Below are 23,004 nucleotides of genomic sequence, written 5' to 3'. Positions count from 1 at the left end.
TAAATTTAATGTTAATCCTTATGCACTCAATGTTTTCTATCATCTTTCTATTTACTTCTAATTATAAATTTGAGATATGCTTTCAATCTCCAAAAGGTTGCTTTGTATGTCTCCTGAAATGTATCCAGACTAAGCACAGTGGTGGTGGCATATGCCTATAAACCTAGTACTTGAGAAGCAGAGGTAGGCAGAGCTCTGAGTTGAAAACCAAATGGTCTACAAAGAAGGTTCAGGACAGCCAAGGATACACAGAGAAATAGTGTCTTGAAAAACAAAACAAAAGAAAGAAAAAACAATAGAAAAATAAAATACAGACTCAAAATAAGTGCAGTCTACTACAGAGAAATGAACATTATTTTTTTATTTCATTTCATTATTTATTTGTGGGTGTGTATATGTGCAATACAAGTTTGAAGGCCATAGGACAAACTTGCTGTGTAATGTTTTCTGCTTCCAACATGTGGATCCAGGTGTTGAACTCAGGTTATCAGTCTTAGTGGCTGGTACCTTTAGCTTCAGAACCATATAACTGGGCCTGAACAAATGCTTCAATAAAGGGTAAATATATGTTCTATGTGGTGATACATAGTTCCAATTCCAGCCATTTAGGGATTCCATAGCAACCTTGTTACAAGAAAAAATTTATAAAAAGGAATGGTGGTAAATATCAGTAGTACAGTGTTTGTCTAGCATGCATGAGAAGGTTTAATCTATGTGTCAATAAAGTAAGAAGACAGTTAATGGAAGAGATGCTTGTGACCTGTTATTTCGTCCTTTTTGGGACTCATCAGTACAGTATAGCATATGATCAAAAAAATTAAAATATTTTGTTCCTAAAACTTAAAAATGTGTAAATGATTGCAAGATTAGGCATCAAATGCTTTGCAGGAGGTTCAGTAATTAACTGTCTCCTGATCTAAAAAGAGCCTAATAAAGAATAAAATTCAAATGACATTCTCACTATGAAACTCTCAGAAAAGCTAAATTAGGAAACTAAAATGACATTTGCTTATAAAATATTCTTAGTCTATTTTAATTAAAAATGAACACTGAGAAATAAAGTTTAAAAACATTCTGACAGTGGTATTAGATCACAGAATGTGATTCTGTCTAGATCTCATTTCGTATTGGTCATTGAATTTTGTAAAAAAAAAAAAGATGACCATGTTTACAATAATATTTGGAGACTACATACCAATTATCATCTTTCTTGTGATGATTGAATCATTTCCATGGGCTCAGTCAACCCACACTTTTAGGTTCTACACATTCAATACAACAACCAATGAAAAAATTCATATCTGGACATAAAAGTGGAGCTCACTATGATTGTACTTTAGGTTTAAGATAAGAATACTAACTCATACCCAATCACCTATTTAATTTAGAAACATCTGTGTTCTTCCAATATCCTGTATCTATGATCCTCTAAATGAGTTTTCATCTTTGGTGTCAACCAATATTATTGATGGATTTTGATGATTTTAGCAGATCAGGTGTAGAGCAGCAACTGTAGATAGCAGGTCACAAAGCATCTGTTTCTCATGCATGCTTTGGCACATTCCCTAGCCTGGATCTAAAATTTCTGGGCACTGTAAAGTATATCTGTTGGACTTGCTGCAAATCCACTTCTTATGCATGTAGTCCGTGGCACTGCTGATCCCGCTTTCATTCAGGTAGGCATATTCTCCTCCTCCTTGGGTGAGAACCCTAAAGCAAAAAACAAACAAAAAAATTTTCACACAGGCCATATTACATTCAAACACCAGAACTAGTTTCTTGCCTAGAATCTTTTACATGCTCAGGGTTTGACTCGAACACCATACCTTTGTCATTTGTCTATGTTGAGTCTTGTAATGTTTGTAAAGGTGTTTGACAGGTGCTTGATGTCATATTTGACTGGTTCATGATGTCATGTTCAAATGGACTGCAACAGTCCATGGGTGGCTTCACTGAGGGTTATTTTCAGTTCTATCTTGAAACATTTTACACATGTATAAAACTATGGGGAAAACCTATTCTGTAGTAAATTGCTGAAAGGTCTTTAATGATGGGTGTGACTTGGCCTGTGTTTTACTGTTCCACTCATAACAGCTATCTCACATCCAGGAGCTGTCTCAGGGCTCTTTGATGATGAGACTTGAGAGGAAGTTCCCAAAGCCTCTGGAGTCTCTGCTTCTGTGAACAGGAACAGCTGTGCAAACAGCTGTCTGACAAGTCTTACCCCAGCTGTTCTGCAGTGGCTTCCTAGGGTTTCAGAGCTCTCATTGCCCACCCTAGCTTCTGTCTACTTCTCACAAGGGTCTGTCATCAAGGAAAAATTTGACTTGGGATGAAGCAAACAACATCTACCCTAGGTGCCATCATCATGCTAAAGATTTTGAGTGAAATCACACTAAGTAAAAGCTTTGAAAATGATGGCCAATAAATGGGAGAACATGCAATAGATTTAAATTTGAAGGGTATGTGGAGTTTCTGGGGATTGGCTCTCCATGTAAGCACACACTCTACCTCTGAGCCACACTTCCACTTCGAAGGTTTATATTTCTTCCTTTCCAATACAGTTGCTGTCACATGGCACAGTCATTCATCTCTTACAGACACAATTCACACTCTTCACAACAAATGATCACAGTAGAAAAAAAAGAGTGTTCTGAAAACATACAAGTTGTTATATTTGGTATTGTCTATCCACCAAGGGTGCTCTGGTGACTCTCTGTGCAGGTCGATCCAGTGGTCAGAATTCCCCGTGTATCTCTTCAGGAAATTCTGTCATAAAACATGGAAAGTAAATTCATGTGTCTCTCAGTTTCAGATGACTCTTGAGTCTCTCTGTCCTATAGCCTCCTCTAGGGATGGCAGCTTTTGAGGGTCATCAATTTTGAGGCATAGTGATCCTCAGCAGTGGAAGCATTTTACATCCATAATCCAAAATATATTGCTGACCACCCTTGCCACTGTGGCTTGGAAAGTTCCTGATGAAAAATGTCCTGGAAATTTTTAACAGATGCCACATTCAGTATACAACATATGAATGCTTGGAGGAAAACTTATATGACCACAAGGTATCTCAGTATGTCTGGCCTTACAGGTTTTAGTATGAGCACTACATGAGAACGTGTCTCTGCAGTGTCTCAAGGCTCCAGCTAGAAGCAATAACACCAGCAAATGGCACGCACTAATGTGCTCCCCATGTGCCCCATGTGCCCCATCTGCCTGGGGTGGGGTTCTTCCTCATGCTTCTGCTTTAATCTCTCTCTCTCAAGGGAATACACACTCAATGGAACAAACATCAAACCAATTCCTGATCCTTTCTTACCAGCTCCTCCAGGCTCTCAAATAGCGCTAGATGGGCCCCTTCTGCCATGCAGGAGGTCTGACTGGATGTCCAGTTTCTCATGTCTTCAGAAAAATAAAAACATTTACTTTCAAATCCAATCCAGTTTCTTGGGCAGGTGGCATAGTAAGATCCAGGGCTCTCAATGGATGGTTTCACTAAAATACAGACAGTACCATGTAATATAATAAACACACATTTCCACGTCTGGTTCCTTTGGCTACCTATCCAAGTCTCAGTTGTGAGGTGTGTGCTTGGACTATACTTCCATAACTGATCCCTAGGAGACCCCGCTTAGCATGATGGTCTCCCTATCTCAGAGTTTCCCAGTGGGCTCTGAGGAAATGCTTTACTTTCTTATTTGTATTTTGTGTTTTGAGATAGAATCTCGCTGTGTCCCCTGCCTGGCTTGGATCTCACTATGTGGACTGTACTTGTCTGGAGCTTGTAGTAATCCTTCTGGCTGTGCCTCCTCAGTGATGGACTAAAGACACCATACCCTGCAAGGAAATCATTTTTAGGCCATCTGTCCCTTATGACTGCTCCTGATTCCTGGAATTCTACAGCTTCCTTTCCCATACTCCTTTCGCATCCTGCTTTTCTCTTGACTAAAGAAAGAAAACTCCCTACTTGTCTGGATTTTACTATCAAGAAATGCCAGCCTGCAAACCATGCCATGGGCAAAATGGTATTTTAGTACCAAAATTTTGATCATGGGCATCCTATAATTCTATCAGACACACACTAAATGTACACAAACATATCTTGGGTTTTGTTAGAGCCAGTCAGAAGGCTATCATTAAGAAACCTGACAACAATGCTGGCCAGTGGTGATGCTTGACTTTAATCCCAGTACTTGGGAGGCAGGGCTAGGCAGATCACTGCGAGTCTGAGGCCAGCCCGTTTAGAAGAATGTGCAGAAGTAGGGATGCACACTTATTTACTGCTGGTGTGAGTACAAACTGATACAACAGGTTTGGAGGATCCTTGGAAAATATAAAAATATACCTGTTGTGTAGCTCAGTTCTGCTACTCTTGAGTATCTAAGAAGAGAATTCTATCTCCTACCCCAGAGAAACTTGTACAACCATGTTTATTGCTTCCCTATTTACAATAGTTAGGAAATGGACCTGACCTAGATGTCCATCAACTGATGAACAGAAAATAAAAATGTGTTACATGTACAAAACAGAATGTTATTCAATGGTAAATGAAAAATAAAATTTGTAGGAAAGTTGGTGGACTGGGAAAGTTTAATAGTAAGTGAGGTCACCCAAACTCAGAAAGAAAGAGACTCCATGTACTCCCTCACATGCAATCCCAGTATGTGATGTACAGTGTAAACAGCTGTGAGTATAGGCATGGTATAACATGTACAAAGGAGAACAGGAAGTATTATAAGGTGAAGAAGAAGGAGAGGATGCAGCAAGGGGCCCATAAGTCATGAAAAGGTTCATAAAGAGAATAAGAAGTATTTCTAGTTTCAACTCCCCCAGTTTTCTTTTTCTGTGGTGGATAAGTACTTAATAATGTGATTGACAGTGAGAGTCAAAAACCAGGACCAAAGCTCCATGGCTTCAGCATGGCTGTTCTAACCATGTGAAAGTTCAACAGGGTTTGGGACTTGACAAGTGTTGAGTGGTTATGCTAATGGAGCCCTGTGATGTTTTCATTCGTAAGTCTATTATAATAAAGTGTGTGTGTGTGTGTATGTCTATGTGGGTACATGTATGTGTGTGTTTATTTGTGTGTATGTGTGTGTGTGCGTGTGCATGTGTGCGTAAGAAGGTCTGAATGCAGCAAGGTTTCAGAGGACAGCTTAGAAGAACAGCAGACACTTTTCCTTCATAACTTCAACTTTTTTTTAGCAGTGCAGAATGAATATGTTGCTGTCTCAATGATCTAGTGAGTCTTAGAAACAAGTGATTTGATTAGAAATGCTAAATATCAGAAATGACCACCAATTATATTTAGTCAAGGGGAATTTGTTATAGCTGTTCCCAGTTCTTATACCCAGTACCATGAGGCTTCAGTGACAGGTTCAAATGCAATGGGCAGTGAGGACGACTATGATTTCTATTTATCTGACTCTTTTCAGAGCTACATAATAGTTTAGGTTACATTGACTAAGACTTGTTGTCAATGTTTTTCCTGTTAAGATGTGTGTATTATTCTTTGGAGTGACTAAAATTGATTTCATCAAACAATATTGAGTGGTGGTGGTGCACACCTTTGATCCCAGCACTTGGGAGTCAGAGGCAGATGGATCCCCACGTTCAAGGCCAGCCTAGTCTACATAGTGAGTTCCAGGACAGCCAGGATCCATAGAGAAACTTTATATATATATATATAGATATATAGATATAGATATATATTGATATCATGGAACATTTGCTCCAGTTGTGGCAGCAAAGCTGTACAAGATTCTATCACAGTATTCAGAACAGTCTACTAGAGCTAACTGGAGAGCCAGCCCACAGGCAGCATCAGGGTATGAAAAAAAAAAAAAAAACAACCCCACAAATGCTGCAAGGACCAGTTTCTATCTGAGGGGAAAATAAGGAAATATACTTTCTGATGGCAACTTCCTCTTTTACTTCCTCTTAACAAAACTTCCCTCTGAAAATCTATTTCCACACAGCTACATCCCTCTCTACACAGTTACATTCTCCACACAGCCATGTACTTCTTCTACTTAGCTATACATCTCATCTATCAGCTCTCTCACCATACAGTCACATCTTTCTCTTCACACTACTTATACCTCTCACACTTCTTGCTCACACAGCTCTTCTTCACACACACACACACACACACACACACACACACACACACACACACACACTTCTCTGCAAGGCTCTTTACACAGCAGCTCTGTACACAGTCCCCTCTCACAGCCAAACTCAGGACAATTATATGTTACATTTTCAGGGTCCAACCCATCCTCATAACACATGATATATGACACAGTTTCTTTCAGGCCAGGTAGGTCACACCGACTGTTCAGTGAGTAACACTTGGCCATGCACATAGCCTGAGTGGTTAGGGTTCCCAGACAGAGAGTGACATTGAACCTAAGGACCTAAGCAATGAAACAATTAGTTGGCTGAGCCTTGAGTTTTCTATCATTGGGTGTGCGTGCAGAAAGCCAAATGCTGCAGGAATGTTACATCTTAATGTTGTCAGCCTGACTTTGGTTAAGCAGACACTTGAAACTTGCCCTTGAGTATTCTCTGCAAGGGCAGCTTAGTCTATTTTAGATTTGCTCTAAGGTCTTTGAAAATGTGTAAAAGGCTGTCTTTGTAGCTGAGATTTTCCTATGTTAGTCTGAGTTTATGAAAAATATCCTAGTATTATTTCTATTCATCATAATTATACAGCTTAAGCAGAAATCATCTTCCTGACATCCCATAGCTATATATGTGCCCAAAGATGGAATACTTACATGAGATGAACACAAAATAAGTGAAGTGGCATATGAGAAAAAATACAGACAGAAAATTCAGTCAATGACCCTTGGCTTTGCCAAGTAGGGCTCCCCATCAGAGAATTTTTTTGTCTGAGAGGTCGACCTGTTGAATACTAGTTGTTACCTGCTGTATACTCCTACAGCCCTTGGCTGTCTACAGCTAAAAGCTTAGAAATCACATATTCTGGAACTTTCTATTTAATATTTTCAGAACATGGTTGAAGATATCAACTGAAACCATGGGTCTGGGGGTGGGGTTCTGTATCTTCCCCAACCACATTACTCTTCACTGTTCTCACTACCTTTAGCTGTAGCAATCTCTCTGAGAGTCTCTTTGCAAGTTTTCTCCCTTGTTCTCTGTGTTGAATAGATCTCCCAGGAGGACATATGTCTCCTGAATCTCTCTAGAGGTTGCTGAATGCCATCTTCCCAGGGATGCTGATCCTGGCCTCCTGTGCACACCACAGCCTGTGCTGTTCCTTCACTGCATCTTCCTGCTAGACCCCAAGTTCCCAGAGAACAGGAATTTCCAGTGAGTTTTCTCTCCAGCCCTTCCCACAGTGCCTGGCTCACAGTGGTCAGTAAGTCTAAGTGACAACGTGGATGTGGACAGAATGCTGCAGAATCTGGAGATGAGTCACTCACCTGACAATGCAACAGACAGTGCAATTACAGCTGCAGTGAGGACAGCGATCACTGTATAGCAGCAGTAGAGCTTAGCAGGAGACTCAGGGGAGACGATTCTGAGACATTTTTCTTGGAGCTTTTTACCTGAAAATATAAGTATCAGAACATCAATCTCAAGAGGCTATAAGGGCAGATAAAGACCAAGAAAAAGGTAAGAGTGTCTGCTCGCCATTGTAGTGTGACTCTGGGAGTCGTAGCCAGGATAGTGGGACAAGAATAAAAAATAACAGTAAGGCCTCATAGAGATAAAAGACAGACAGACAGACAGAGATACAGACACGGACACACAGAGACACAGACACAGACACAGACACAGACACAGACACACACACACACACACACACACACACACACACACACACACACACGGCAGGGTGGAGGGACCCTGACAGTCCATTGTTGTGGGGCATTTACCCACCACCCCCCACAGTTCCCCAGAGTTTTCTTGAGTGCAATCAGCAGGAAATATTAGATAGAAGGATTTATAGCGGAGAATCTTGCAGAGATAAACAGATAGAAAATAAAGGATAGCCTTGAGAGGGCCTGGAACCTATTTCAATGGGCCCCGACTAGCTCTGGCCCAGGGTTTTTATAGAGATGCCAAGGGGTGGAGCAAAAGACCTCCTCCCCCAGTACAGACAAGTGCAGACCATCTCAGACACCTGCACTCAGGCCCGTGGTCCTAATCATCCTCTATGTGGACCTGCTGGGTAAAGCCACGAGGAACCCGAGAATGGGCTCCCACACATTGTTTATCTTTTTATCCTTTTTTAGGGACCAGAGCAGAGTGTTCATTGCACTAAATCCCAGTTATTTTTCTGGTGTGTAGATAAAGCTTTTGGTATTGCAACCAAGAAATCTTTGCCTGAAACAAAGCTCTCATTCATAAAGATGTTTTTTCATTTTTTTTCAAAGAGATTTAAGTTCTAGGCTTCATGTGATCCATTCTGAGTCTATTATAATGCACAGGATGAGGTGTGAGTCTTACCATGAAAACCCACTGTCTAAATCTCATATGCAGAAGAGTTTTCATCCTTTCTCTACCTAAGAATTGTCTACCTTCCCTGCTCTACAGTGCATGTACACACACACTATGAACATACATTGATTTTTAAAAAGAAAAATGAGCCAAAATATGGAATAAAATGGTGCTTATGTAGTAAATACATGCATTAACTGTGCTTAATATTGCCAAAATTCAGAGGAAAATAGTTGAAAAACAGTTTAACATTTTGTTACAGTGAGACTACCTTTACCTCATGGTCTGGATCTTGGGAAATTCCTCTTTACATACAAGCCTGTCTGTATTTACAGCAACTTTGTGAGTTAACCGTATATTTTGCAACAGGTCAAATATTCCTGAGCTTGTGACAAAGTAAACCAACATTACTCAGCCCTGAGGAAAATGATGGAAAGGGAAACTGAAGCTCATGCTTACACATGCCCATGTCTTATGCTGGTTAAATGATCCTCAGCTAGCTGTCCCCAGAGGTCCCTAAGATAGGCCACATACACCAAAAACAAATTAAACAAACAAATGCAACCCAACCAACCAACCAAGCAATCAACCAAACAAAAACTATGTCTTAGAATTTTGTAATTAATTTATTGTTCATTTTTCTTGCTCAGAAATGTTTGAGTATATTTTCTTTTGGAATAATTACTGTAACAGAGGCCTTCATGCATCTCCACTTCTACAGAGACCCACTGTGACAGGCTAACAGGCTGGGGGTTCTCTGAGGGTCCCTGGTTTATCTCCTCTATCTTTTAGTTTGAATTAGGTTGCATTAAAATACATACCTATTTCTACGTCTTGCAGGCAGTCTGGTGTAGTGAAGTCTGTCTCTAGCATGCCCATGGAAGCCTCTTCAGCCTTTGCAGCCTTCATCTATGAGCCAAGAGGAAAAGACTCAACTGAATCCAGGAGGACGTTTGGAACTTGAAATTGTGGAAGAGAAAGGACTTTGTGTTCTGTATGTTGTTGCTCCTAATAAAATATTTTACAAGCTTAGCCCAGCCTGTCTGGGTAATTCATTAACTACTCCTTATCAGTCCTGAACATGTGATCTCTCAGCACAGTTTTCTATTTCTTGGAGAAACAGAATTAGAGTAGGCTATGGTCACCTTGAGGACTAGTCTAAGCACACTACAATTAGAAAATGCTATAGGAGGCATGTCCTATCCCTCTTTCCTTTTTCTCTGTATACCAGTTCTTAATATCTCTCCCTACTGTGTTCCAAATTTCTACATCTAAAGTCACCCAGTCTGGAAACGAGGGTCTGACTGTACAAACGTAAGAAAATCAGTCAGTTGACCAATGCTGGTCTCGATTCCTTTTTCCTTAAGTGTATGTTTAATAATGTCAATGAAGAATTGTTTTTCTTTAGACTCTCCTTGACCATCTTGAGGGAAAGACAAACAGAAGGGGAAAAAATGTAAGGGAAACTAGGGAACTACTAGGTTACTAACCCTTCTTTATTTGGCAGTCATTAGCCAAGGGCCTACAGCACCATGAGGGAGATCTTATGTGTGGCAATCATTAAAGGAATGCATCTTCTTTTGGACAGTCTCCAAGAAGAGCTGTCTTTCTCCCACAGACAGTCTTCTTGATTACTAATTCAGTATCCCTGTTCCTGGCCCTAGGTACTGCCTCTATGAGGATCAACCTCCAACAGCACAGGGCTCAAAGGGAATCCACAGAGTTGGCTTACTAAGACATTTTTTTATCTGAGGGGGTAAGAGGAAGACACTCATATACTTTCTTGATGGTTTCCTTCTGAAGTTTTCTTCATTATTCTTCCGTATTCTCTCTCTTATTTTTCCTAGTGATTTCCTTCTCTCATTCTGGATGTTTCCCATCTAACTCTCTTTATTTTTTCCTTTACAGCTTATATACCTCAGAAAAATCTTTCAAGCAGTATAAAGATTACAATATGGTTACATTCTATTTTTCCAAGTGAATAACTACAATGAATACAAGTAAAACCCAGCATTTTCCATATTCTTTACATAATTAAACATTTTACATCTTGCAGGTGTAAAGCAAGTTGTCCCCAAACCCACATAGATTCATGTCCAAACAACCTGCTTTTGATTAACAGAGGGTGAGCAAGCAAAAGTATTTTTCTCAGCCAGTTCTTTTTCTGGTAGTCTGTATTTTGTGGTTACAAAAAAAGGACTAATCATTATAGTGGCAATTAATGAGGCAATTCCAAGTAATTTATCTGATAGTCAAAAAAGTTTTGAGTCAACTTACAGCAAGCGAAGGGGTCGGTTAAGGGATCCAGGAGAAGTGAGGTGCAGTCCAACGAGGTTCTCTGGAGAACTCTGACTTGTCTGCAGTCCAGTATCCAGCATCCAGGATCACTGCATAGCCAAGAAAGTGAGCACATAAACATTTCCGTTCTTAAGAGGTTCAGTCTCAGCCACGCCCTGGGCAGGGACAGGTACCTAGCAGTTACCTGCTGCCTACTAGGGGTGGTGCTTTAGGGGTGAAGCACAGACAACCACCTCTACAAATCATCTTATTATTTATCTCAAAAGGTAATCTTATAAGAAATCTTAGAAGAATCACAAATCTAAACTTTTGGATATGTTAAAAAAATCAGATCTATTTTAAATCCTTGGGTGCATACCCACTCATCAACAGTTTTTTTTCTATCAGGAAGCTGAGGGTAGAAATGGGCGCAAGGAATTAATCATCACCTTTGGTCACCAAAACATTCTAGCAAGAAAGGTACATCAACTAATAATAATTGGGCTACTTTATTCTTATTCCCTGACCTTAACGAGTCCCTCACTGAATTATGTGCCTTTCTAAACTTTAGATTCTCTTCTTGGGTTTGCCACCTCAAAGGTATTTAACGAAAGCATCTTAGTCTAACTAACTTATTTTCCAAGCTTCATTTCAGCTATGATGAACTTAAAAACCTGTGAACACATCTCCCAACATTAAGATTAAAAGAATTAGATCTGGCTGGACTGCTGGGACTCAGTTGTTTTTCTTAATCATTAACCTAAGCCAAAGTCTATAAGGCTCCTCAATAGAAACTCATGTGTTCTAGCTGTGTGACACTTCTTTGTTTTATTTTTCATCCTCTGCAGCCTCTGGTTTATCAGAGGCAGGGACAATATTTTATCCTATATTTACCTATATTAACCTATATTAAATTTTCCACTAAACTGACCTCTATCATAATCCCTTACTATATTTATTAAAGACCCTCAATCATCAAAATCCTATTTAAACTAACACTATTATTGTATACAATCATTGTTTCAGTTAAACAGTACAGCTTAGGAGGAATTCATTCTCATAATAATCCACGGGTAAAAATGCCCAGTAGCTAGGCTGGAGAGATGGCTCAGCCGTTAAAGGCTAAGCTTACAGCCAAAAAAAAAAAAAAAAAAAAAAAAAAAAATGACCAGTAGCATGGGATATTTCCAAGAGATGATCATACTGCCTTAAGAGCAGTGGGGATCTCTCCATGCCCATTTCCCCATCAGGGTTTTGTTTCCTGATGGGTGAACATCCTGAAGTCAGTTGCCATCTGCTACTCCTTTGACATCGCCATCGGCATTAGGCAATTGTGAAATGACATTAAGTGGCCTTTAACTTAAACATGATAAATGAAACTGGTAAATACTTTAGAACTTGAAAATATCCTGCACTTATCACCGATTCCTTAAGAAAAACACTGCTTTGATGAAAATTGTTGTTATTAATTGGAGAAAGCATTTATTTATTTATTTATTTATTTATTTATTTATTTATTTATTTCAAAAAGAGTCTCACTATGTAGGCCAGGCTGGCTTCAAACTCACAGAGATAAGCTTGCCTCTGCCTCCTAAGTGTTGTCAGTAAAGATGTAAGCCACCACACTCAGGCTGGACAGAATTTCTAGATTTGTCCGTTCTGATAATATTCAGTAATTGTGATGTTCATTAGAAAAATGAGGGAGCTGCTGAAATGGTGGTAAAGGGAACACAGAGCTAGACAGCCATGACCTATGCAGGGATCTATCCTGGAATGAATGACTTCATTCCTCTATGGGTGCTCCACAAAGAGAACAGGAACAGATCCGTATGAGAGGTCTCATTGAGTTATGATTTATGATAAGTAAATTGGAATGATACAACATTCCTGTCAGCAGTGTGATAGAGTGCAACAAAGAACTAAGTACAACAGATAAGAGAGGAATGAGCATATAGTTCATACAGGGAAGTGTAATTTATGTAGAGTTCTAGAGAAACGTACTGTGCTATATTCCCCTAATAGGATGGACAGTGATAATAGAGAGTAAGGTCCTGCTACACCAACAACGTAATGACATTTCATGTGTACTTTGCCTTGCTTTTTTTAAATAGAAAGCAAGAAAAAAGCTCTAGAGACCATTACATACCTATTACTTTGGATAAAAAAGACCACTATATAAATTTTCAGAGGTGACATGTTACATCTGATGGAAGAATAAATATTTGTAACTATGTTGTAAGACTTTGGCATATTTATTAATGTTAAACATAATCAAACCTAGCTATGTTGTAAAACTTTGGCATATTATTAATGTTAAGCGTAACCAAACCATGCTATAGCAATTTTATTTGTTTACATGTGCACAATGGGCATGTGCAAAATGGACATACTAGTATTATTTCTAACAGCCAAATCAGAAAACTAGATATTCATTAATAGCAGAATAGAAACACACTATGTTCTAGTTACATGGTTTGCATACCACACATCATTGAAGAAGAACCCATTCATGCAAGGCAACAGCATGAATAACCTCAAAATCCTATTAAGAAGTGAGATGTCATGGAATACATGGGAAACAGTTTCATTTTTTTTTTAACCAAGTTCAAAGTTGTGCATTTAAACACATTGTAAGTATGCAGTGCATGAAAAGGAAGGGTCAAGAGAACAGATGCTCTGAAATGCCCAAGAATACTGGATCATTTGTTTACAAAAAAAAATGAAACTCAAGTCAGCTCCCAGTTCAAAATGGATTCTGTTCTTCCAACCCAAAATATCAGTATTTCTTGAGGCTGCAGCTTTATGAAGCTTACCCAATATGGCAAAGCCAAAACCTGCACCAACTTCACCTCTTCTGATTCTCAGTTGACTTCAAATCATTTTTCATACAGCCTGGGCCATGTCTGCCTCCTCTGAAAACCTTGAGTTAGGTAGGAACCTAGGTCTGTACATAGACGCTGCCATTATTTTTAATATTTTTTTCTGGGATTATGACTCATACGGTGCCTGACTATCTCTTCCTATCTCAGTCTAAGGTCAGTACATGCTGTAAGGACTGCAATCACAAGTCATAAAAGTGAAGATAGACAAGACCCTGACAGGAAGGCAGAGAGGAAAGAGTCCATAGATTAAAACACCAGATGACAAATTTCAGGAGTCAGATGTTTTTGTTCCTGATGACACTAAATATTTAAAATCTCTTTGTAAGGAAGAGTAATTGTTAATCCTGAAGATGGGGGAGAAAGACCACTGACTTAATTCATCATGGCCAAATTCATTAAAGCAAGCAGTTAAATAAAGTAAGATTTTGTATTCATGTTCAAGGGCTGCCTCCCGCTAAGGTGGGGTTTGAGGAGGTCAGCCTTGGACATGAGAAAGACAAGGCTTTTATAGCTCAGGGGTAGGGAGCTTCCTACCATAAGGGATGTAGCAGACAAAATAGATGGGGATACAGGAGCAGAACTAACAAGTTAGTCCTAATGACCTCTTGATACCAAGGCATGGTTGCAAGGTGGGGGCATACCAAGGTAATCATAACAAGAGATAGTCATAACAGGAGGTGGTCATATAACCTTTTGAAACAATTGTTTCAAGATAATTATAAACAACATAACTGAAACAAAGACATGGTTGCCATTCCTGGAACAGGCAGTACAGAACCATTTGTAGTTAAGGTTACAGATGAGGCATAGCCCAATCCTTGAAGAACAGAGGTTTAACCACAAACAAGAATGAACCTACTTTGTCTTTTCTATCAGATGGCTTTTAAGCCCAAGATGGAGGCAGGCTGGTTCTCCATAACAAAGACTGACCTTCATGAAGTTAGCTAGAAGCTTCCCCAGGTGCATGTGACTTTTCTGGTCAGGCACTGGCAAAGTGTAATGAGGTGCTGTTGTTCTTCATCTCTTTCCCTACATATCTTTCTATTTCTGGAATTGTTATACAACAAATGATAACATGGGATTCAAAGAAAGTCTGAATTCTGAAGTCGGGAAACATTTCCAGTTCTTCATGAAGGAGCTTGGAATTTTTGACTTCATCCTCACAACAAACACCAAGGTGAACCATCTGGAAACCAAACAGCTATTCTAGGCCGTTTAAGAGAGGAGAGGACACAAGACAAAGACGTACTGAGAGACAGAGGAGGGGTGGCAGGAAGCCATATAGCTCATGGAAGCTCATTTTGGACCTGTTCTCCCACAGTTAGAGCCAAGACAGAGCCATAAAACCTTAGCTGTAATTAAGAATGTACTATGGGCTCAGTGTGGTTAACTTGATAGTTACAACACTTGCAAGAGCCAGTTGGAAGGCATCCACAACCTATGGGACTGGCCTCCAGAAGCTTGACTACATCCTCACAGGAAATATCACAAAACAATCTTCTTATAATCACAATAGGAGAGAGGAAAAACAATTTATAAAATATAAGGCTGAACACTCTGCTCTTAACAGAAGTGTTGTCTAAAATAAATAGATAGACGATTGATAGATAGATAGACAGATAGATAAACAAAACCCTAAGAACTCAGAACAGAAGAGCAGGAGTTAGAAAATACATACTCTAGTTAATATAATATATATGCATATATACTATATATCTAGATACTATACTATACTATACTATACTATACTATACTATACTATACTATAATACAATACATACGGAGAAGGAAAGGCAACTTGAGTTGACTCTGGCCTTCTATGGGGAAGAGGAATACCCATCTTCAGCTGCTGGAGCTACCCATCTGCTCCCACATAAGATGGGAGGGAATAAGTGAAGAAACATTGGAGTTCAAAGTCAAAAGCACAAGGTCTCCAAAACCCTGAGACCTTATCACACTTTCCAATCTTTGCATCTCAACTACATGCTAAAGGAGCATTGTGTCTGTTCATCTAGAAAACCTGAAAGGCACAGCTCAATGCAAACCATGTGACTGGAAGATCCAGAAGACCCTTCAGAGGGGGACATGCCAGGGGTTGGTGGGGGAGCAATGAGACATCACCACTTATCCACTGGATGACTACACTAAGAAATCATCTTCCCCACTAAGAAAATGAAGGACTGTTAACTGTGGGGAAATTGAAACCATTATTCACTGAGGTGGGGAAAAGCAAAATGGTACCACCACTGTAGAAAACTGTGGTAAATCATCAAAAAAGGAAAAAAAAAGAAGGGAGAGATGGAGAGAAAGAAGGAAGGAGGGAAGGAGGGAAAAGAAGAAAGAAAGAGAATAGATTGGCATGGTAGCTACAGCCCTACTTCTTGTTATATGACCATAAATATTGAAAGTTTCATCCCATCTGAAATTAATCGTGATTGGATCCCATGGTGTAGTTATGAGAGACGAGGAGGCCTCTATGGAGGAATCTACTACTGAGATTTTGCCAAATGGACATGTAGAGAAACTGCCTTCTAAGTATTTATTTTATCTCTTTGGAAGAGTCACCTTTCAGCCTTGGTCAGACAAGTATCTTTAGGGAATGGGTGTTGGTCAAAGTGGTGACTCATAGATGGTTCAAATACTGAGAATAAGTAAGTGCTGAGTGCTCAGCATCAAACCCAACATCAATGTCACCAACACGTTGAGACCATATCACACTTCCCCATCTCTGCTGGAGTTACAGCTCTCAGCCCCAGGTCTGAGGCCCTTGTCATGAAGACTAGGTAGCTCTCCCCACTCTTCCCACAAGGACCTGCAGTTTGTTTTTTCTACTCTCCTTACAGCCCTTTGTCCTTCTTCGACCTCAGCTCCACCCACTTTGTCCTCTTTCCCCTTCTCCCTCCTGCCCTGGCTGCTAGAAAACTGATCAGCTGCTTCTTCTTCAGCTGTCAAGCAGCAGCTGCTTTCCTCTGTCCACAGTGGGGCCTGACTACACTCAGCTTCCCTGCCTCTTGCATGTCCTGTGGCTTTAGCTATCAACCCTGCTCTCAGTTGTCCCTGCTGCTACTTCCTAGTGTTATTAGTTCAACCTAAACTGCCTAGTGTAGGCAATTAAAGGCCACTCAAGAGAGGCCTTTGGACAGGCCTGAGGCAGCACAGAGCTGCATCTGCCAGTAGATTTAGTGAGTCAGAGCAACCCTAAGGTCAAAGTGCTGAGAATAAGTGCGGAGTGCCCAGCCTCAAACAAGACATCCATGTCGTCTACTCCAACGTCAAGAGAATGCAGTGGAATATATTCAGAGGGTCGGGCTGTAAGAGCTAAATGATAGGGAGCAGTGAGGTGGGATGCTGTCCGCTGGACATGGCATGGCCATTGTAATCATGAGCACATATGTTCGCAAGGGAACTGGGAAGGGGAAGGAAAGAAGGAAAACAAGGGAGGGAGAAAATAAGAGAGGAATGGAGGGAAATAAAGGTAGGTGGGGGAAATGTGGAAGAACAAGGGGTCAGTAGGAGTAAAAGGGGATAAGAAAAGGGAGGAAAAGGTGAACGTGCTCACAGTGACTAATTATATTCAAGCTTATTATCGAACATAAAAAATTGATAAAACATTTAAAAGAAATGAGGCCTTTGGGGAAGTGATTCAGTCATGACTCACAAATGGATCAGCACTTTATATAAGGGTTAAAACAACTTCAGGATTTTTTTTTTGTGTGTGTCATTTTACTGAGTCCTGCTGAGTGGGAACAGAGCATTCATCCCTCTGCCTTTACATCCCCTTTCTACCATGTAAAGTGGCAGCAAGAAAGTCCTCACTAGACACCAGAGGCCAGGAAGGTAATGTCTGCTTTTATACTGTAGTCCCACACCACTGTCCAAGGTAGAATGCTCACAAAGCCAAAATGTGTAAGGAGCCCAAGTGTTCAACAGGAGATGGTTGGATAAATCCCATACATAGGAACTGGAGGGATGGCTCAGTGATTCAGAGCACAAGCGGCTCTTCCAGAGGACTTGGGATTGATTCCCAGCACACACATAGCAACCACAACCATCTGTAACCTGAGTTCCAGGGGGTCTGATGCCCTCTTCTGGCCTCCATGGGCATCAGACACCCAAGTCATGCACAGACACACATGCAGGCAAAATTCTCATTTTACAAACAAGTTTTAATTTACATCTTTTCAATCCATCTCCTACCTTAATGTCCCTCCCTTCCAGTCCCTCTCTCCCTGCTAGTCTCCCTCCCTCCCTTCTTTCCTGTTTTCCTTCCCTCCTTCTTTCTGCCTGTCACATTAACACCCTGACCATTTTTATGCTTTCACATCTTTATATCAGGTGTGTTTTGTCCCTATTGGTCATGTTCTGCTTAAATTTCACTATCAAGAACCATCTGTAGCCCTGGTGGAAAACCTATAGCTTCTGTCATTGTATAAAATGCCGTGCCCTCTTCTGAGATAGTTTTAACTATACATTTGTCAGTATGAAAAACATAGCTCTCCCCTAAAATGGGTGAGAGATAGTTTATTCTAGAGCCAAACATGAATGTCCATGGCCCAGTAGCACAGATTCAAGTTACCCCAAACTCCATGATCTGAAGTTTTTATACTGACAGAACAAAAAATGCCACAAATCAAGATATATTTCAAATATGGTGGAAACTTCAGATGGGAAGGTTACAGCAATATGGGGAAACCTCTGCTATTGGTCTCACATGCTACCTGGTGACATTCTTCAGGTTTTGGTCAGTGGAAGCTAGGAGTCTAACACTTTCCAAACATGCTTCACCTGTCAGCTACAAGTAAGACAAGTCAGACACAGAGGCCGGCAGTGAGTGGATATCACTTTAAAGATAAATTGTAATGGGGCTCTGGACCTGCAATATCCCTGCTCTCCACTATCACTGAAGTTCTAATCAGACAGTCAGGGTTTGTAGAAGGTTTAAAGTGCTGTGTAAGTTTCATTGCACAGTATTTAGTAAGTTCTTTACAGGAAGTGATGATTTCACTAATACATGAGTCTGAGACCTGGACAGGATAAGAACATGGCTTGCTCACTCACTGACTCCCCAGAGAGGAAACACATGAGACTTTCATTTCTAGCCATTGGGGTGACTGTGATAAAGTCTGAATCATGTCTGATGTTTCCACTGGCCTCAACTCACTTGTTCCTTATACAGAAAATAAAGAACTTCATCGGGCTGTGGGGGTGCCATGGATTGCTCAGACTTGCTTGTCATTTCCAGAAAGTTTGCTATATTTAAGTTCAGCTTCTTTTCCCACTGTCTGTTTTTCAGGAATATCAACTTTACATTCCCAAGACCTCTTAATTCTTTCAACAATTACCCTTCTCACTGCTTTAACTTGGCTGGCAGGATCAACTTCGTATTCACCATTTCCAATGGAGTCCTCCTTTCTCTAGTCTTTATTGTCTTTCATGTCTCTGCTAACCACTGAAGGCTCATTTATTCCTCCACCATTGTGCTTTATTATCTTATTTTGAGCTGCTATGGGTGTGCTTTTATTGAAGCTGTCTCTAAGTTATTGGAGTGTGAAGAACTTTCCATATGAGTATATTTTATTTACCCTAAAATGTTTATTCTAATGTAAATTCTTCATCAACTTTCAGATTGTTTTCCCCAGATTTTGATGTGGTTTATGGTAAAGGAATGTCAGAGCCATATCTATGCAGAGTCCCCAAGGAAGTTATTCTTGCCAAGAAAGTTATTCTTGTAATTACACATTGTGCACATTGTGTGTAGAAATGTCAGTGATCAGCTGCCTGAGGGTTCTTTCCTCCACCTGGGTGGTAAGAAGTTCTTACATTTCTTACTTGCAGAGGTGAGTCACAGCAGCTGTCTGGGAATCAGCAGCAGCTGGCACCCTCAAGTGCTCATACCTTGTGCAGACCTCAGTCTCCAGGACTTTGGACCCTTCTTTAGTCCTTAGCAGAGGCCTGCATTACAGCTTTCAACTCCAGGTCTCAGATCCTTGTTCATGAGTACTAGGCAGCTTTCTGGGACTCTTCCCACAAGGACCTGCAGTTTCTTTTTTCTCTCTCCTTACATCCCTTTGTTCTTCTTTGGCCTCAGCTCTGCCCCCTGAGTAGCTGGAGAAAAGACCTTTGGACCAGCCCTGGTCATTGGTTTCTGACCAGTCCCAGCACTTGTTTAGGTCAATCACAGCCTTGACTTTTGCACCAAGCACAGCCTTTGAGGCTTATGTTTTGGAATCACAGGCTGGATTCTTAGCATCAGTCATGGAAGTGTTTTTGCTAGGCAAGCAGGGAGGTATTCCCCCTCTGACCTAGGTGAAAATCATTGCAGGGCCATGTAGAGCTCAGTGAACTTTCTGATAGCAAATAGTCTGGTTAAAACTATTCCCAACAGCCAAAACAAACTTAGTAATTTAATACAACAAATGTAGTGTGTGTGTGTGTGTGTGTGTGTGTGTGTGTGTGAAGAGTGGATGTGGGAGTGGATATGTGTGCGTTTGTTCTTGAGTCTTGAGTATGGGCACACGTGTACTAGAGCACACATGTGGCTGTGGAGGTCAGAGGACAACTGTGGGCATGAGTCCTCTCACCTTTCAACCTTGTTGGATACAATATCTTTTTACTGCTCCATTAGCCCAACTAACCAGCCCAGGACCACCTGAAAATTGAGCAGTCCCTCACTCCCTTTTCCTCACAGGGCCACACTGGGATTACAGATGTTTTCTTGCTGTCATTACCCAAGTGTCGTTCCCCGCCCCCCAAGACTGAAATGCCAGTGGGTCAGAACAGGGACCAGAGATGAACCCCTCGGAAGACAGTTTCAGGGAACAGCCTCTGCTTTATTATACCTGAACAACTACTTATATAGTGGAAGCCTGTGAACTGTGATTGGTAGCACATTACCTCAGATTAGACGGTGAGCACACATGCCACTGTGGTCTTTATGTTGAAGAAGCACATAAAAGGAGACATATAGAGTGCAGCTTTGTCAACTGGCCAGCTACTAGCTACTCACACTGTTTCAGAATTCAGTGTTCAGAATTTTGGGGATACTCAAGAGCGTGGTGTGCCATGGGTCTTACTTAAAAGCCCAGTGTGACAGGTAGGCTGGCTCCTTGGGCATGACTGCCTTGTCTCCTACAGTTCCCACCTCTGTATCATGTTGCTTTCCTGCGAGCAGAGCCTCCTAATTGTGAAGTAGACTGAGAGATAACAACATAGGCAATAGATTAGACGGGTTGTGAGAACAAAGAGGGCATCTGGTCATGGGAATGATGCCATTTCAAATTTTAGAATCTTCTCTTCTAGGGCATTTATGAGGAAACAGGTTAGAGCCATTTGCAAAGAGCTGAGGGCAAGATCCTCTGATCGTCACCCCAGATGTTAGGTATCAATGCCCAATAAATGTCAGCGTTGGCATGACTTGCACTTAGTGCAGTAAGCCAACACCTGAGCAGGATAGGTGCTTGCTGCCTTCTCTTTCAGCTGCTCAATTTTATCTGCTTCATTACTCATATCAGCTGTCTAGAGTCTATTTAGCTGGGCAGGGATCCAGATGTGCTCCAGATGTGCTCCAGATGTGCTATTTTCTGGAAAGTTACAAGCAAAACTCTCCCATTGATAAGTAACAGGACTGGTGATTATCATTTACCTGTTATTACATCTTTCCAAGTCACCAGAGGTAACTTCACAGGCCTTGACGAAGGTGCCCAATGTTAATGAATTGCAGTATTTCCACTGTCATCTGTTTCAAAAAAAATGTAAAGTAAATAAGGCCACATCAATAAGATGTTGAGGGTGAGCCTTATTCAGACCCTCTCTACTTATCAATTTGTTCTTGGAGTTGTTTTGCGCTGTCTCCACGGCAGATTGACATTGGGGATTATAAAGAATCCCAGTAATTTTCCACTGGAGACAAAATTGTTTAAGGCAGATATTGTTTAAACTGGTCAGAGACCATTGAAAGTCTTCCTCTAATTGGTTAGAATCATACTGGACAAGCAAAATATAATCCATATAATGAATAAATATGATAGAGGGACCACTTAATAGAGGACCTAAGACCTGAAACACATAATATGCATTTTTTTACTCAGGTACACACACACACACACACACACACACACACACACACACACACACACACACGGCCAAGGTGTCCCCTTCCCTGCTTATTACCATACTCACTGGTGACATGTATGGTCATTGGGGAATGGTGCCTTAGTTTCTTAGCATGGCAGGAGGTGCCCAACTGTAGCTTTATTTTTTTATTTTTTTAAATATTTATTTATTTATCATGTTTGCCCGCAGACCAGAAGAGGGCACCAGATCTCATTGCAGATGGTTGTGAGCCACCACGTGGTTGCTGGGAATTGAACTCAGGACCTCTGGAAGAGCAGCCAGTGCTCCTAACCGCTGAGCCATCTCTCCAGCCCCCAACTGTAGCTTTAAACGGAGCATTATAAAACAGGAGACACAGCAATCAAGACACAGCCATAGTCCCCTTCTCTCCATCACACTGGGAAGGATGTACCTGACTAGAAAAAGGACTGTGTGCATGACCCCGCCCCCCTCCTGCTCACATCTGCTTAGCTGCATGCTCTTAACAATTTCAGGCCCTTTCCAAACTTCACTGTTGTTAACCATTGACACACAGTGCTGCTTTTCTCTGTAAGGTTTTCCTAGGTGACTTATTTCCTAAAAATTTTCACAAATTGAATTATTCTTTGATGATTCATATATTGGAAAGTTATTATCAACAATATAATACTTATTTCTGGCAGGTAAAAATATTGAGATTTTGTGATTGTTGTGGTTAGTAGTATTGAATGCTCTGGCAGCAGATCGAGGTGTGTTCCCAGTACCCACATTGCAGCTTGCAATCATGTATAACTCCAGTCCCAGGGGATACACTTCCTCCATCTTGCTTTCAAGAGCACTGCATGTTCATGGTGCACAGACATGCATGCAAACAGAACATCCAGACATACAAAGTAATAATTTTAAAATAAAAATTATTTTTAAATGAGATTTCATTTGTATCATAGCATATGCATCAATTTAAGAAATTTAATTTTACATCGAATAATTAGGATATGTAGATACCTATTTTAACCATTATTTTATTGTTCCTCTTACAGTCTTCTTAATCTTTGGATTACTTTGGAAAATTTGGCAATTTTTTTTTTCTCAGAAAAGTGGACATCCAAGAGATTTATCAGAATAAATACTTATTTTATTTTAATTTCTCTAACTGAAGAATCTAAAAATGTCATTTATTTTCTACCAAAATAACCAAATATCTAACTGCATACCTCCTACAGTTTCTTCATGAGCCATAAGCAATAAAGAGGCATGAAAGAAAGAAGTGATGGGAAAATTA

General features: G+C 40.5%; 1 protein-coding gene across 1 annotated transcript; it reads right to left on the bottom strand.

The window, feature by feature from the left end:
• Positions 1-343: 343 nt before the first annotated feature.
• Positions 344-9,441, bottom strand: LOC114701422 (C-type lectin domain family 2 member E-like). The gene is made up of 6 exons (XM_028881509.2): positions 9,294-9,441; positions 7,452-7,577; positions 4,272-4,280; positions 3,320-3,495; positions 2,666-2,769; positions 344-1,710 (listed from the first exon to the last, which is right to left on the bottom strand). Exons 1-6 carry the CDS (start codon positions 9,379-9,381, stop codon positions 1,566-1,568), a joined length of 648 nt encoding a protein of 215 aa, XP_028737342.1. The 5' UTR covers positions 9,382-9,441; the 3' UTR covers positions 344-1,565.
• Between the last annotated feature and the right edge of the window lie 13,563 nt (positions 9,442-23,004).

Source organism: Peromyscus leucopus, chromosome 3, assembly GCF_004664715.2.
Source record: "Peromyscus leucopus breed LL Stock chromosome 3, UCI_PerLeu_2.1, whole genome shotgun sequence".
Taxonomy (NCBI): domain Eukaryota; kingdom Metazoa; phylum Chordata; class Mammalia; order Rodentia; family Cricetidae; genus Peromyscus; species Peromyscus leucopus.
This window is presented reverse-complemented; position numbering and strand designations above follow the sequence as displayed.

Excerpts from the sequence above, each read along its gene's own strand:
- LOC114701422 (XM_028881509.2), bottom strand. The coding sequence starts at position 9,381 with ATGAAGGCTGCAAAGGCTGAAGAGGCTTCCATGGGCATGCTAGAGACA. Across the intron at positions 7,578-9,293 it reads CCTGCAAGACGTAGAAATAG|GTAAAAAGCTCCAAGAAAAA; the intron begins GTATGTATTTTA and ends TTATATTTTCAG. Across the intron at positions 2,770-3,319 it reads TTGAGAGCCTGGAGGAGCTG|AATTTCCTGAAGAGATACAC; the intron begins GTAAGAAAGGAT and ends GTTTTATGACAG.